The sequence below is a fragment of the Plectropomus leopardus genome, chromosome 4 (assembly GCF_026936395.1).
Source record: "Plectropomus leopardus strain MGB_pleo_1.0 chromosome 4, ASM2693639v1, whole genome shotgun sequence".
NCBI lineage: Eukaryota > Metazoa > Chordata > Actinopteri > Perciformes > Serranidae > Plectropomus > Plectropomus leopardus.
The window spans coordinates 12756338-12773366 of NC_142179.1; the positions used below are offsets into that span (position 1 = coordinate 12756338).

A 17029-nucleotide genomic window follows, 5' to 3' on the forward strand; every position below is an offset into this window, starting at 1 on the left:
CACACACACACACACACACACACACACACACACACACAGAGCTGATCATAAACTTAAATGAAAACTGCTAAAAACATGTCAGTCTCTGGCTCAGAGAGCTGCCTGCACGTCTCTCAGCCTGCCAGAATTAGTCAGTTTGTGGTCAAGTGTGCCGTCAGAGCCGTCTGCTCAAAACGCAACATGCACTCACCTTAATTTACACTTGAAAATCTCTCTCTCTCTCTCTCTCTCTCTCTCTCTCTCTCTCTCTCTCTGCAGTCAGTTTGGGGAGCACTATCACACCATGAAAAGGGCTATTAGTCACCTAGCAACCATGGACTGTCTCTTTTCATTGGCTGAGGTGGCTAAACAAGGGGACTATTGCAGGTGATGTCCTCTCATAACGACTGTAAATATTGGTATATGTGTGTGAGTTTGTTGGTGTGTGTGTGTGTGTGTGTGTGTGTGCTTGTGCGTGGAATATAGGGTGTGTGTGGGTGTTCTGTGTCGTGTCCTATAGTCTCAGACAGGCTGTGTGTGGGAGTGTGCACCAGGCTCTGCAGCATGCTCTGCCAAAACGCCAACATCTCTCCCACACACTCACACACACACACACACACACACACACACACACACACACACACACACACACACACACAGAGTCACACACAGTCACACACACCTTTATTTTGTCAATTTCTAGCAATTCTAGTGTTTTAGCCTCACATCCGTCCACGTCTTCTTTTGCAGTTGCTATTTTTTGCTGTATTTGGACATTTACTTCCTCCTACGTGCTGCTGCTCTTTAAATCGTTGTCCTCCATTCTGCCACCTTTCCACTTCTCCTGCATGCAAATATGTTTTTGACATTTTGGGAAATACATTTCTTTGCTTTCTTGCCTCTGATTAAATAAGAAGATATAAAGTATATCAATCATGTTTGCACGGTAAATATGAAGCTAATCCAGCAGCCAGTTAGCGTAGCATAAAGACTAAGTGTGGGGAAACAGCCAGCCTGGCTCTGTCCATAGCTGTTAAGTGTTAAAACAACATGTTGTAGTTTAATGATGGGTTACAGTATGTGCCGGGCTTCTTCTTGGCGAGGAGCAGAAACCTCCTGGAGTCTCTGCCTGGTAGTGTGTTTGCCAGGAAGTCACTGTGCCAGTCCTCCCATAAACTGTAACTCTCAGCGAGAAAGTCAACAAGCATATTTCCCCTAATGCTGAACTGTTCCTTTAATGAATAAATGCATCCAAGGTTAATGTGCGTGTTTTAGTAAATTTGAGTTTGGCCTGGCCAATAGATCACTGAGCTCAAATTTTGGGTGGTATCAGGTTATCACAGATAAATTGGGGTTTTGTAGACATGCAAAAAGAAATAAATGAGCATCAAGACATGTTTTATTGGTGGCAAATGTATGTATTTGTAGCTGTATTTTTTTCTCGATTCAAGTTTATTTTGTATTTGTTTTGTATTTTTTATTTGAAATCTTTTAAATTGTAATTATAAATGTCCAAAATAAATGTTTTATTCACTGTTACTGTAATGCTTTATATTTTTAACCGTATTCAATATCTTATTGTAGACCTTTTTTGTTTTGTTTTTGTGTTAATATAAAAAACAAATATCAGTTGAACTTGTTTTTATTCGATTATTATTATTTACAAACTTAATATCAGCCTCAAAAATGCTATATAAAAGCAAACTTTTTTTGTGTGTGTGTGTCACTTTGTGATCATTCTTTGTCGCCTTTGTGGTATCAGAGGTTTCTGCAGGTCCATGAACGCAGCGCAGCCCCTTATTATTGTTTTTTTTTTCCTCACAAGCATGTTTTTGAATTTGATTTGCAGGGTAGGTAATTGATCAGTCAGTCAGTTTGTGGGTGGAATCTGTCAGAACTGATCAGATCAAGTTGTTGGATTATAGGAGCAGCTGCTGCAGAGGCAAGTAAAACTTTGAGACCCAGCGCTGGACCACAGGGTGCACATTTTCCATGGGAATTCAGCCAGTTTCATCTCAAGTAGCGGACAACACTATAACATGAGTGCTTTTGTACCAACAAATAAAGCGCTCTTTTTCTATATGAATTAATGAACATTTAAGTTTCATTTTCATTGTGCTTGCCACTCTGCTGCTCCGTCTGTACCCAGAGTACGCACTGCTCTCCTGGAGCGGGGAGTGCTGAATATCTGACCAGTATATATTCCAACAGTGCTCTCAAGTAACAATCCAGCTCCAAAAATAGAAATTCAATATGTGGCGGGCTGCCACAGATACATGAATGTGTTGGAAACCTTGGGTAAACTTACTGAGTGTGTTCTCTGTGTTCAGGCCAGAGGTGTGTGAAGGTCAGCGTCAGATTGTGATCAGGGACGGCAGACACCCTGCCATCAACCTGCTGATGGGAGAGAACAACCAGTATGTGCCCAACCACACCGAACTGCAGGTACACACACACACACACAGGCACACACACTGGCTCATTAAGAGTGCTTTAAACAAAGTTGAGCCAACACTAACATAATCGCTTGCTCACTAACTCATTGAGGCACTTCTGAAAAATTGTAACAGCACACACATAAATACACACATGATGCACACACGCACAGATTTGCACAGCACTGCACACACTTCCTCGCTCAGTGCTGGAGTGTGTGTGGGTTAATTTTGCAACAGTAGCACAAGCCAATAGGAAGAGAAGCCAAGCTTTCAATCCACCCACCTCCTCAGCTGTGCAGGACAGCATGCAAATATCTTATTCTGTCTCTCCCCTCGCCTTCTGTCTATGTCACTGTTATTCTCCTCTCCTCCTCCTCCTCCCCCCCTTTCCTTTGCTACAGGGTGATGGCAGGAGAACAATGATAATCACTGGTCCTAATATGGGGGGTAAGAGCTCCTACATCCGCCAGGTGGCCCTCATCAGTGTGATGGCTCAGATGGGCTCCTATGTCCCGGCTTCTGAGGCCCGCCTGGGCATGCTGGACGGCATTTACACCAGGTATGAACACATGCACACTGAAATCTACTAGTGCCATCCTCTTGATTTACAACCGCCACAGTGAGAAATGATAACAGACTACATTTGATGACTTGCTGGAAACCTATGGTCACCATATTTTCATGTTTTGAGAAGTGACCTCAAGGTAGTTTATGCAGATCCCAAAAACCACACATCAGGACAGTCTTAAAAAAAAAAAAAAAAGCACCCAAACACTGAGCAGATGCCCCCCAAAAACATGATATGGAATGATATGGAAGTGATGTCTCTGAGATTTGTGCTGAGGGATTGTAAATAATTTGATGTGTACATTTTGATGCAATTGATGTGTTCACTTTGAGGAGTCGCACCTGTGTTGAATCAGGTGAAGTTTATACTGTTTATGAACATTCACATGCTGATTAAGACATAATTGCACAGAATTTTGGTCTTTTTGGGAGGAACTATTTTGTATGTGGGCATCAGTGTTTCTAACAAAATATGATCTGTGTGGCGGTAGTTGATGATGATAAAAAGCTCAGCAAACTGTACTTTTTTTCTTTCTTGTATGTTTGATGAGAGTTTTTTTGCGGGCATATAAATGGAGCACAGGCAGAGCTCTCCATATGAATCCTTCTTCTCCTCAGCATCAGTTTGTGGACTTTGAATTGTGGAGTGGATAATTGATCTGTCAATCCAATCAGAGCTGATCAGACTGATGGACAAGAGGAGCAGCTGCTGCAGAGGCGAGGGAAAGCAAACTTTTAGAACCAAAAAAATGAATGGTTAGGTTTCACTTTCACTGCGTCAAGCGTTCTGCTGCTCCTTCTGTGTCCAGAGTACGCTCTGTGCCCCGACAGTTTGTTGCAGTTAATTACTGGATGGTATATACATTTCCATAGAATAGTCCAGCTCATCAACCCGATTTTCATTTTAACCAAAAATCTGTAACATCTGTCCGATGTAAGAGCCCAGCGTCTTGCATATTCACGTCAGGTGCCGGTAGGAATAGTGTTCAAGTTGTGTGAGAGTTTGTGAAGAGATGCTTATATATAGTTTTGCTGTTGTCAAATGTGGTCCGCGATTAATCAGTAAATCAACGCTATTTTCTGTGGAGGCATGCAAGAAAAACCAAGTATTCCTCAAAAATTCAAGGTTACACAGCATGACTAAGTGATACACAAATGATAATTTTGTAGATGATTATTTTAATCTTTGTTCTTGGTTTCTCTAAAGATAATGAGAATTTCACTCTGTTTTCCTCTGCAGCAGTTATTTTAATTCTTCTTCGAATAAACTACTTCGAGGAAAATTCAACAGCAACATCTACATCAAAACTAATTTACAGTGGATAATTCACAGAGCAGATGATCAGCTGCTTTCCTCCAAAGCACTACCTGAAACAACAGCTGAAAGCTGTAAGGGTTAACTGTAAAAATATGTTTTGTAATTTGCGTGAACTGACACTTTAATATGAATCCTCTTGTGAATTGGCTTCATAAAACAGTGTGGATTTTTACAGCAAGATGAAATGAATGAAAGTGATCATTTGATGTAACTGCACAGAAAAATGAGCACAGCTTACACCAACATGTAGATGTTTATTTTCCTGGTGAGCATATAAACAGTTAAACATCCGTAAATACTGACATATTCACAGCATATAAACACTTGTCTATACTTTGTCTATAATGTAAAAGTGACTCAGTATTGCTACTGCCACTAACGGTGTACTGAAGGTTACAGTATTGTAATCCTAGTTCTATTTGCACAGACTGAGCCATCTTCCAAGAGGCTCTGTCACTCCTACAGTGCTCGCTTGTATAATGTCTGATGTGGGAATCCCTCTGTATGCTGTGGGGTCCACACTTATTTGTGTAGGCAAACCCCGATTGGCTGGCTATCTTTGTGCTTTTCTCAGTGTACAAATGCATGTTCATGATTCGAGGCATTTTTTACACAGAACCAAACAACGGCGGTATCATGCCACTCCAGTGTCTGATTTTAGCCAGCATGCAGGCTGAGGCAAGAGGCAAGAGGCTTGAAGTTTAACACAACAGAGTTGCCCTGTAGTGCAACATATAACATATGTGTCGACAGCACTTTATAAACAACAACAGTAGCATAACATGTCAATAACAATCACTTTCCATCTCTAGTGGTTAATCTCGTCCTCTGCTCAGAGAATAAGGAGCTCCCAAATCTCATTGTTTTCCCAGTTTGCACTCATTTTTGGCCACTGCTCTTCTACCTTGAGTTAGCTGCTAACTGCTTTTAAAATATTCAGCAGTGTGTCATATGCATATTACATCATCAAAATGTCACACTCTGCCCATTATTCTGTCCTGCCTGCCTTAACTTCAGTGCTGTTACTACCTCCACTTCCAGCTCAAAGGCGAGACTTGTCCCCCTGCTCTGCTATTATACTTTTCATACAGAACTGTGAGGTGCCGTAATGATGCAGTATTTCCACCTTGAATAGGTGCTGTAAAAGAGGCTAATGTCTCCTCCAAATTGGCTCACTATGAAAACTACAGACAACGGTAGTCAAGCAGGTTCAGCCACATATACTTCTTTGTTATTGGATGAGGCTGCAACTTTGCCAGACAAATTTCGCCAAAGTTGAACTCAATGCAATGTAAATATGTGAATTTGCTTTGCCCCAGGAGCGAAAGTGTTGTTTGCCCTTTCGTTCTTATGTAATTGAAGTGAATGAGAGGTGAATGTTGGCCAGTGTTAATTTCTCACATGTGTGAGCGTGCCCGTAGTGTGAATGTAGCCTCAGACTAATCCCTTGTAATCCCATTGTGTATCTTAGCACACAGGATGAGGTGTGTGAGTGGGAAAAAAAGATGAACAGGAGTTGCTTGACAAGGCCGGCTCTATTGTTCTGTCACGGTTCTGTACGATGCAGCTCTCTGTTTCGTAGGAACCCTCAGACAATAAGGCTTTGTTGAAGAAGATCTTTTTTTTTTCCTCAGCTGATGATTATTCTCATTATGATGAGAGTAGCAGTAAGCTCTGCATGAAGTTTCCAGTCCTGACTGCATATTAGTGCAGAGCACAGGCCAACATGCTGTATGGTCTCTGTTATTCTGCCTCTGCTGCACTATGTGATTAGACCTAATGGCTTGCAGATGTGTGTAATTGTCTTTTTTTGTGGGTTAAGCATGTTCCTATATATTAACCCAGTGGGTGCCAGAGACCTATCAGCACACCAAGAGTGTGTGTGTGCGTGTGTGTGCGTGTGTGTGCGTGTTTTAGACTACATATTAGTGTAATGAGGCCATTCTGGCCAGTTCTCACATATGTAAGAGTCCACTTTACAGTCAGGGTTTGGGTTTAGTGTTATTAGAATGACAGTTTGGGTTGAGTGGACAGAAGTAGAGCTGATCGTGAATCTTTTCTATTAATTGGTGTATACATTATATATTTTGTCATCCTATGAATTGAAAACAAAAGATTTAAAGTACACTAAAATTAGGCCTGTCATGATAATTACGTTATCAACTTATCAATAAGGTTGCTTCCATATATCATATGATATTGCCGTTGTGTTTGTTAAAAAATGTCACCAACGTTTAAGCAAGAATAAGCATCAGGATTTTCCGCGCCATTAAAAGACTTAGGTGCAGCGCCAAAGTGTTTCTTTTCACAACATCTAGGCCGAATGAACTAAAAAAACAAAAACTATGCTGGGACTCGATATCTGGGTGCACTGCTTCTATTGTGCTATCAGGCAGCTCCTCTATATACACAAACATTTAATTTTATTTATTTATTTAGGATATTTGAATTTTTTTTTTCAATTCCAAATTCAATTTCTGAATATTCTTTAGAATGTATAATTTGTACTTACATTATTATGCTATTATATAATCAGTGATTCTTAAAATGACAATAATATCATTTTTTGCAATTATTTTTTAGACAATATGTCGTCCACCAAAAACTGTTATTGTGACAGGCCTAACCAAAATAATCAAAAAAACATCTCAGTTGGCATGGAACAATTTAGTGCCGTGTCAAGTTACATTTTCCAAATAAATTTGAATAGAGTTACACTTTAATATGAATGTATTTTTATTTTGATTAATATTTTTGACTGTTGACTTTAAATAAAAACCTTTGAAATGTGATTTTAAAAAGTAAATACTTCCAAAATCCAGATGAAAATCCATTTTTTAAAATACCAACAGCAAAACACTGTAGGTTAACATGTTTTTTTTAAACTAAATCTGAAGGACGTAATCAGGTGATGAGACACTCTTGTGTGTGTCCCCTATCTCCATGTTTTTCTTCAATGTGCTCATCACAAAAACTGATTTTTTTTTCCTTTGTACACTAAGGTAATTGAGTACCTTCTTCCAGGTGGAAATGACAGCTTTTAGTAGCACAGGCACAAAAAACCTTAGTGAAAATCAGTTTAGTTTGATCAGCTTTGTTGGAGCATTTTATGCCTTTATATAAGCGAGTTGATAGTATAGAGATTACGCAAAATGAGGGGAGACAGCTACGGAGCAACATGCAACACAGCTGGATTCAAAGAGGATGTTGCGGTTCGTGGTCGGCGCCTTAAAGCCTCACGTCATCAAACTGCCCCAACTGATCTGAGTTTTTACAAATCTGGATATTTATTAGGTAAAAATGGTAACAAAAAATGCATTTTTGGATACTAGTGAACACTAGTTTAGATGTTTGAATTAGGGAGTAATTAGCATCAGTTGGAGGTCAGAGTGTGGTGTTAGTTTAGAGAATTGGTGTGTTTCAGACAGCAAAGGTTTACAAAAGTTAGTATTCTCTCTTTCTCCTAAAAAAAATGTGTCTTAAAGATCTAATAAATGCACATACCCACGCAGTATCTGCTGTCCTCTCTTTACCTCCGCTCGTACCTCCATTGTTCTGTCTGTTTCTAATTGGCCAGCTCGGCATCTTTTTATCACTGAGATCCTGGGGAGAATCTGTTTTGATAATAAGTGCTCAATCAATTCCCACTGCTGTGTCAAGTGTAAGAGGCACAGTGGTTGTAATTGCTGAATCCTGTGTGTGTGTGTGTGTGTGTGTGTGTGTGTGTGTGTGTGTGTGTGTGTGTGTGTGTGAGAGGTGTTGTGTGTTTATAAGCAAGAGCGGAGACAGACGTGGAGTGAGAGCTTGTGAGTGGAATTGCCAGACTCTGTGGGCTGGGGGTAATGAGATGGTGCGTAGGTGTCTAATGGGATATCCTGTCTGAACTGATCCACATGATTGATTATCAATGAGGATAAAGTGAATAATCTGGAGATCGGTTTAAAGCAGCATCCTGTCTCGCAGATTCTTGGTTTTATTTTCCTGCCCACTCCACTGCGTGACAGCATTTTTACAAATATGCTTCACAGAGGTTTGAGCATCATTTTGTGTCTGTGAGTCCTTCACAGACTTTAATAGTAAGCCTGGTGTGTGTGTGTGTGTGTGTGTGTGTGTGTGTGTGTGTGTGTGTGTGTGTGTGTGTGTTTGTATGTGATTCCTGGCGGCTGACGGTTGCATGCATGTATGTGCATGTATGCAGCTGCTTTTTGTGCGTTTCATTGTGGGTATTGTGTTGAGTCCTGAAGGTTATAGAGCACATTCTTACATCCCTTCATGGTTGTTATGGAAACAGCAAAAGGAAGCTGAATGTAAAACCGTGTATTGAAAAGGACCTTTAATCGACCATGGACTCGTAGCAGTGATTATACCGTGTTTTACTAAAGTCTTTCACAAGCTCCCCTCCTGCCAGAAAATGCAGTTTTTTTTTGTTGTTTTTTTGTTTGTGAGGTCTTTTTGAATATTAGCAACAGAGATGTTGCTAATATTCAGAAAGACCTCACAAATGTTGCTGAGTGTTTTGGTGCCAGCGGGTCTCAGTGTAACATAGTCACCTTGGTGGGTGTTGTGCAGCGATGTGAAACATGTTGAGCATGTGGAAAAATGTTGCATCCTAAATCGACTCATTCGTTCCTCAGAGTTTTTATAGTGCTGCAGAGTCAGTGCTTGTGCCATGTTGTAGGCGGCATACAGGGTGTGTGAGGCCTTTAGTGTTCTGCAGGACAGTTAAATCTGCAGAATAAACTGGTTAGGCATTTCTAAAATATTGACAAATGTCGTGTGTTATGAGCTCACTTTAATCTCACTGCTGTACTGATCCTTATAGGGAAATGATTTCTTGTGTACCTGTATTATGTGATTTTTATTAGCTTTAACAAAGTGGTTGCTCAGCCTAGTGCCAGAAGAAATTGTTGCTATTGTACATTTCTGCAAACCAGAAATACATTACATTTGAATGTTATTATGTAGCAGATTTGTTAAAATTGTACATATTAACAACACAGTGGTAAACACACAGTGGTAAAAAAAAGAATAGACTGGTAATGAGGCAGTGTCATAATAGAAAAACAACAGCTTTTGGTGGAAAAACTGTGATGGGTTGGTTTAAAACACCCACATTTGGTGCCTTAAAAGACTCTGGAAACAGCAATGTCTCGCTAAATGTGTTTTGTCATTTGTTGGTTTTAAACAGTGTTCTGCAGCTTGGCAGTTGTCATGCCCAGATAACATGCCATCCATTTTCCCCTCCACCTCCTGACAACAAAGTCAGCTCATACACTGACACAATTGAAACGTTGATGTGATTTGTATTTGTATTTGTATGAAGTGCACAAATGGATTTGCGGTTTGGAGAAACATTTTCTCCTCGCAACTACGCTGGATTACATGTAGATGAGTTTACTTTGTCGTTGGGAGGTGGAGGGGATGATGGATGGCGTGAGTCGAGATGGCTGTCAAGCTGCAGATCATTGTTGGAGACCAACAAACAACAAAACCAGGTGTTTTTTAGTGAGACATTGCAGCATTTCCTGGCATGATTGTGGCAACCAAACCAGGTATTCTAAGACAAAACATGGTTTGGATTTTGTCCCTAAACTAAACCAACCACAACGCTGTTAAAACATTAAAAAAAAGGGGAAGTTTAAACAAATCTGCAACATAATTATGACAAATGTTACACATCTGTGATTACTTTTTATTTTTCTGGCAATAAGGTTAGGTTGCTTGTCTGCCGGGGTCCACAATAAAATGTGCATAAATATAAATTACAATTTGAAATCACACAGCATCAGTGGAGCAACAAAGGCAGAATGTACAAAAACATGGGCATAAAAAATGGTACTTTTCAAATCAGATAGCCTCAATACATGTAGTAAACAGCTTAAACAATCAATAAAACAAGATTTTTTTAAGGCCAAAGTTAAGCTGTAAAGACAACATCCAGCATAAACAACCAAATATTGTTATCAAACAGGTTCTGGTGTTCCTGCAGTTTTTGTGCTCATGTAATCACTCAGTGGTTTATATATCCAGCTCAGCTACAGTTAATTTTAAATTAAGTTTAAAGGGCGTTAATGGCAAAGTTTCATAAGCAAACAGCAACAGCTTTATTTTTGCAACATTCAATAGTCACACTTGCAAAGCTTTTTTTCTCCGTAAGTGCCCTCAGTAGATTAAAGTAAATGAAATGCAGGTGGTTAAGAGGGGGTGAACAATACCCAACACAAGGAATAAATAACATCCTGATACAGTGAACTTCAAGATGGCCGATACAGAGTGATGAGATATCAGAGTGATGAGATATCAGAGTGTAACAATATCAGTGTATGGATTTGTTTTTCTTTAAACCTTTAAGGACACTATCATTGTTGTCATCAAACTCAATCCAGGTCTTGACAAAGCATCAATATGTACTTAAAAATTTGATTTTTGCAGCTTTTTAAAAGTTTGTGTTAATGTGTTATTTACAGCTTCTAAAATTTGGTTGGTCAGAATAGAGTAATGTCACAAGGTATCAAGAAAATAAAACAGGGAAACCTGAGCGCAACAAGACCACAAGTGTCAGAAAAGCACTTGAAATGTGGCTGAACATGTTTTCCGGTGTGAGGTGATGATAAATGGACTCTATTTTCAGAATCAGTTTATTTGGCGGGAAAAGCAGGACTTAATGCAGAGCAGCAGGACACCCAGCTGGTGTAGCGGATCCTTGTTGTTGCTGTACATCCGCTCATCAGTGGACGGACAGAGTGTGTGAACAGCGTTCTTCCTTTTCATTTGATTCTATTTGTCTTTACAGCGACGCAGTATAGATCCGATTGTCATAATTTCCCTTGAGTCTTAGCATACATGCACACACAACCACACACACACACACTGTAAATTGGCTAATGAAATGCAGCAGCATGTCTGCCACACCCCTCTCCTATATGGCGTGTGTTGTAACCATGGTTACTCGAGTGCAGGAGGCTCCTGTCGATGGTTTACTGTGGTACTATGTTGAAGGACACCCAGGACAGGAAGAGACAGATTTAGAGGTGAGAAAAGCTGACTGGCGGAGAGATGTGGCATCTGTGATCCAGCTGGAGTCACTGCTCTGTCTGCCAGTGTGTATCAGTACATCAAAGGAGCTGTAAAACTGCCTCTGAGGCGTGTGAAGAACTCAACATGTTGTTATTGTATCTCTGTAATCTGTAAATATCTATTGACACAGACTCGGCAGTTGGTAACATAAATAATGTTAAACTGTATTTGTTTCGCTGTTGGAGTCTTTGATTTTCTGTCACTGACCTCAAATGTGACCACAGTGGAACATCATCAACCATAATTATACTTGAATGTGTTTGTCAATACATTCACGACATGCATTCTAGGCTGTCTTGTAAATGTATTTAATTTGTTGTTTCTCATTACACAGTGGGCCCCATACACAAGCATTTTTGTATCCTCATGTCGGGTTTTATAGCAGCGGATTAATGTCCATGGTTTTGTATTGAAATGTTCAACAATCACTTTTGGATGTTGTGTCCAGTTATCTACATATTTTTGGTACAAAGTGTAGTTTATGTGGATAAAATGGGTAAAAGCAAACAGAAAATAGAAAATGGCATCACTTTAAGACCAGGACAACACTTATTACAATATCCAAAATCTAAGGCAATTTCTAGTCTCACATCGTAACATCAATATAATATCAATGTATTCCCCACCCTACAGTTGATTGTGCTTTTAATTTTATTGGGCTATGTGAGTGTTGCAGAAACATTTTTAATTTTCATTTGTTTTTCTGCAATGCTTTAGGCTTGGTGAGGATAAATCCAGAGTAATTGGAAAATAAAACCTAGAGGATACTTGCAAATATTCAACTCAACCTGAAACAAGTTAATTGAGAAACAGCATCAGAGAACATTTGTATCCAGAGTCATGGAAACCACAGACCTTACTATTGTTATTATTATTACTATTAGTAGTAGTAGTAGTTGTATTGACAATAAACTGTGAATGTTTTTTAAACATTTTTATAAGATACTATATTATCATGACATTTTTATTGCATTTCATACTTCATATCACATTTCACAACCTTTCACAATTTTCACAGCTGTTACTTTGAGGAAAAGAGAACTCAGAGAATCCCTAACATCATAATCAATGACCCATTGCCTTAAAGTTGCATGAAAGTTGGTTTTGATTTCAATAGTTTGTTCATTTCTAAATATATTAACATCATAGCACTTCTCGTGTGTCTGTAATATGCTTTCATAATCCCTTAACATCATCATCTTGACTAATCATTGTACACTTCACGTCACTGAAGGTTCCTCTTGTGCGAGCAGAGTACTGACTCAAATGGAAGCAACAATAAGTCCCTCAAAATGGATTTTTTATTGCATACACAATAAAAAGGGGGGTTGTAAAAGGTTCCTTCTGTCTGAAAACACCTAAAGTTAAGAACTGAGCATGTCTCTTGGACTGGAGTTCAAACTTCGATATTTATGACACATGACAAAGGATGAAAAGGAGACTCCTCCGCACCATCACCCACACCCTGCTGCTGTAGTTGGACTTCCTGGTTTTTCTGTCGCTCGGTTTTAAGAACGAACTGCATGGTGTCAAAGTTACTGTCTCACACGTTCCTGTCCCACACCTAGGAGTCCTGGAAGATGTGGAAAAACAGGTTTACTGATTGAAAAACTCTATCTGTGTCTTTCTGTGAGTAGGTTTTTAGTTTCTGGAAGAACAACAAATTGATCTTAATGGTTTCAACTCTAAAATCAAATTTATAGACTGAAAACATTCAAACTTGAGACAACATTTTATAATTCATGCATGGACATTAATTCCCAAATTCTACCAAATTATTCTGCAATCAAAATGAATCGATGATTCTGGCCTTCTAGAACTTTTTTGTTTAAAGATGAGTGTTTTAATATTCAAAACAATGTCCTTTGCTTCATGACTACAACGTACAAGTTGCATTATTCATTTAATTTCTAATTAACTGTATACAGCTTGTACTGTAGCTTTAAAATGTAAATGATCCCCCCTGCATTATTTGCATTGGTGAGTTACCTAAAATAGAAGTAATTATCTTCTTTTTTCCAGCTGTGTTGCATGCAAATGAATGTATTGAGGTCAACAGTAAATATGTATGTTTTGTATTGAAGGAGCTCAAGGTAGAACTACAAGGTGATAAAGTACCAACTAAAACTTGATTATTGTGTCATGAAGGAGTCAGACTTACATTCTAATCCTTAGAAATGAAGACACAATCAGCCTGACACAGTCGTCATCTCAAAAAAGAAAAAAAAGATATGGTGCAATCTGATAACATCATGCCGCATGGACGCAGAGGGACCCCAGTATGTCAGTTGTCATGCAGCTGCCTGTTTGCCGTCACCTGGCCATTCACACAAGAAACTAATTTTTCTGCATCCGTCAGCAAGCGATTCTGCCCTGCTCTTTCTATTTACCAGTAGAGATCTGTCTCTGTTTGTTTTTGTGTGTGTGTGTGTCTACTTGTCTCTCCAGCTCTTTTAAGACACAACTGACAAATGTGGATGCATTGGATGCATATTTTATCTTTTATCAGATTCAGATCCTTTATATCATCTCTTATATATCCTTTAAATGGTTCACAATAGGAAATCAGTGTGTTTTCTTGCCAGATTTGCCCACAGCTAATGGAAAAAGTAGAACCAGCACTGAAACTGTTGCTGTAGATCACGAGCTGGCTGCTTTACAGCACTTTTGCATCCAGCGAGAACCTAGTACTCTCTCACTCTTTGACTTTTGGCCATTCAATTCTAATTTTGTTCCTTATCTGACTGGTTATCAGGATGGGGGCTTCAGACAACATCTACAAAGGGCGCAGCACGTTCATGGAGGAGCTGACCGAAGCTTCGGAGATCATTTCCCACGCAACCGAACGTTCATTGGTCATCCTTGATGAGCTGGGACGGGGCACGAGCACCCATGATGGGATTGCCATCGCCTATGCCACCCTGGAGTACTTCATCAGAGATGTAAGTGTGCGTTTGTTAGTCGACACTCTGTGCTGATGACATGGGGATAAGACAGATTTAAATATTTAAAGAGGGAAAGTAAAAGAGATGAGAAATGAGAGGAAAGGTGCTGATGGGACATTTGGGTAACGATTAATACGGCTGCTGAAATACCAAATAAAATGAAGTACACCCTGTTGTCAGCTGCACAGATTCCTCTCTTTGCTGCATTGTTGGATCTTGAAAGCGGCCCATTTAACCACCAAGCTTTGCAAGTGCTTGATTGTATATACTTGTGCTCTCTGCAGACTGCAGTGATTGTTTTGCAGAGAGAGATGAGGCTCCAGAGAGGCCACAGAAGCTTGATCTACAATGTTAATATTCTGTTAGAGAGAAAGCTGCAGTGGAAAAGCAGAGAGAAGAGTGATCCCAGGTGCCTAGTTGTTCAGGGATGTATGTTCTGCAGCATGCCTCATTTAGTTCGCATGAAACACCCACATAATCATGGCTGATGACAGGTTGTCCAACGTCCACCTCTGCACACTCAGGGATCGTATGTGTTTATATGCACCATTGACTTTTCTCAATGATGTGATTCCTGCTTATTTTCATCAGCTGTGATTAAGATGATGTGTACTGAAAGCAGCAAGGTCCAGTTTTAGCCGACAATCACGGGAATGATGGGAAGAGCGGAAGTGGTGCAGAGGTTTGACAGAGCTGGAGATGTGCGGGGCTTTCTAGCTCTGCATAATCTGAGTACTTGAAATCAGTATTCCTTCGAGAGAGACATAAGACTGTTTGCATGCATGTGTGTGTGTGTGTGTTTGCGTGTGTGTTCTGCTGGGATTTTGTGCACAGTCAGGAACCCTTTGGGTGTTGCACTATATTGCATATCTTTTGACAGAACAGGTGAGTGGTACCCTGAGAGAATGAGAGAGTGGGATTAGGGTTGTGTAAGTAAAGGGGGGTTATCAAAACTGTCATTGGCCAGTCAAACGTCCCCCGCAGAGATCTTACAGGACTCGTTTGTATCAATTTGTGTTGAACAAACGGATCAATACTGTAAGCACAGAAAACTAATTATAACAGTTTGACATGGGCTGTGTGCTGGAGGTTGTGGCATAGGACACATATCTGTTTATTTTCTCAGCTAGTTTTCACCCAAACAATATAAGCCAAAGAATCATGCGGCGTCCTGTTTGTTCTTGTATAAGGCTGCCAAGGTAGCCTGGACAATGACACTATTTGGATTTTGAGTTGCACCTGCTGTTAGATATTACATCAGATATCTCAAGTTGTGTGAATGCACATAAATTAAAGTAGAGACAGACTTTGTGTTTCTTTGCTGGCAAGGCATTCGGCTGACTTTACGTACGTACATATTGACTGCTTATATTTACAGTTGCACAGTTGACATTACTACAGTAACAGTGAATATAAGATGACAGTAAGTCTTAAAAAATACACTATAAATGAAATAATTTTTAAAAAGTAATGAAGAAAAGATACATTTCAGCAGTTCAGTTGCATTAATCAGTATTTTTATGTGTCAACAATGGATCAAATAACATTTGTTATGTAAAATGGAAAACGTGCAGTAATGTACTGTGCAGCTCCATGACGCATTTTAGGGGTTTAGGGAAAAACAAAAATTTCACGTAGATAATGACATGGGTTTAACAAATTTACTGATGTGAAAGCTGAGGGGCAGAGGTGTTTGGGGGGGCAGGAGGGTGGGCAGTCATTCCCAGGTGCGCTAAAAATCAGTTGTACCTATTATTGTACCCACTTAGTACTTATTATTGTACCCCTTTGGTCTATATATGGTCCTAGTTTTGGTTTTTGGGCCTGAAATCTTATCAACGTCATTTCCAGCAGGAACAAGCAGCTGTTTTCATTCTTGCAAAGATGTTTATGAAGACCAAAATGGAGCCATTGTTGTTGCTCTGTATTTGCTGGATCTGAAATATTTGTCAACTTTTTGCTAACATGTTAACCATATTGACTTTATAAGGTGGTGTCAGATATTGTGTATTTGGCTGGTTTTGATGCCCTTAAATGACCAAAAAAGTGTAGATTTAAAACTTAAATTATGAAAAAGAAAGGTTTCAAGATGGACACAGATTAAGATATATCAGGGGTAACTTTGTCTTTGATTTGTAGTCTGCAAGACTCATAAGAAACACAAAAAAGACAAATTAATTAACAACAAGCTAATATTATTTAGCCCGGGTGTTACAATGGGCTTGTGTTCTCAACAGTTGGGTTGTGTGTGTGTGTGTGTGTGTGTGTGTGTGTGTGTGTGTGTGTGTGTGTGTGTGTGTGTGTGTGTGTGTGTGCGTGCGTGCGTGCGTGCGTGCGTGCGTCGTCGCGTCGTATGCGTGCGTGCGTGCGTGCGTGCGTGCGTGCGTGCGGTATAAGGGTCCTCCAAGCTGTAGCTTCTTTGGGGAGAAAAGATTTATGAACTCAGATGGTCTACACTGACCTTAGGGAACACAAATTTAATCGCGCACTTGAGGAAATTTTCTTTTTGCTGGCTATCGTGGATAAGCGCACCACCGGCTGTTTACCTGACAGTCAATGAACCACAAAAAACACTGATTCTGACTTTTGGGCCCTCGGGTGGTTGTTAAAGAATGAGTCTGGGGTTCAGCTCCCTCTTCAGTCCACATTGATGGGTTTCTGGAGTTTCACCATTAAATTATACTTACTCCACTGCTGCCTTCTGG

The 17029-nt window shown here is 39.8% G+C and overlaps 1 protein-coding gene across 2 annotated transcripts in view; it reads left to right on the plus strand.

Annotated features, from left to right (window-relative positions):
- The window catches only part of msh3 (mutS homolog 3 (E. coli)), a 55817-nt gene that overhangs the window by 24282 nt on the left and 14506 nt on the right, over positions 1-17029 (plus strand). For both annotated transcript variants that reach the window (XR_015776408.1, XM_042488342.2), the window contains exons 18-21: positions 259-366; positions 2310-2424; positions 2819-2976; positions 14135-14321. Coding sequence is in view for 1 of the 2 variants with exons in the window: in XM_042488342.2 (XP_042344276.2) it covers positions 259-366; positions 2310-2424; positions 2819-2976; positions 14135-14321 (568 nt within the window). In the remaining variant the exon portion in view is untranslated. The remainder of the gene's footprint in view (positions 1-258; positions 367-2309; positions 2425-2818; positions 2977-14134; positions 14322-17029) is intronic.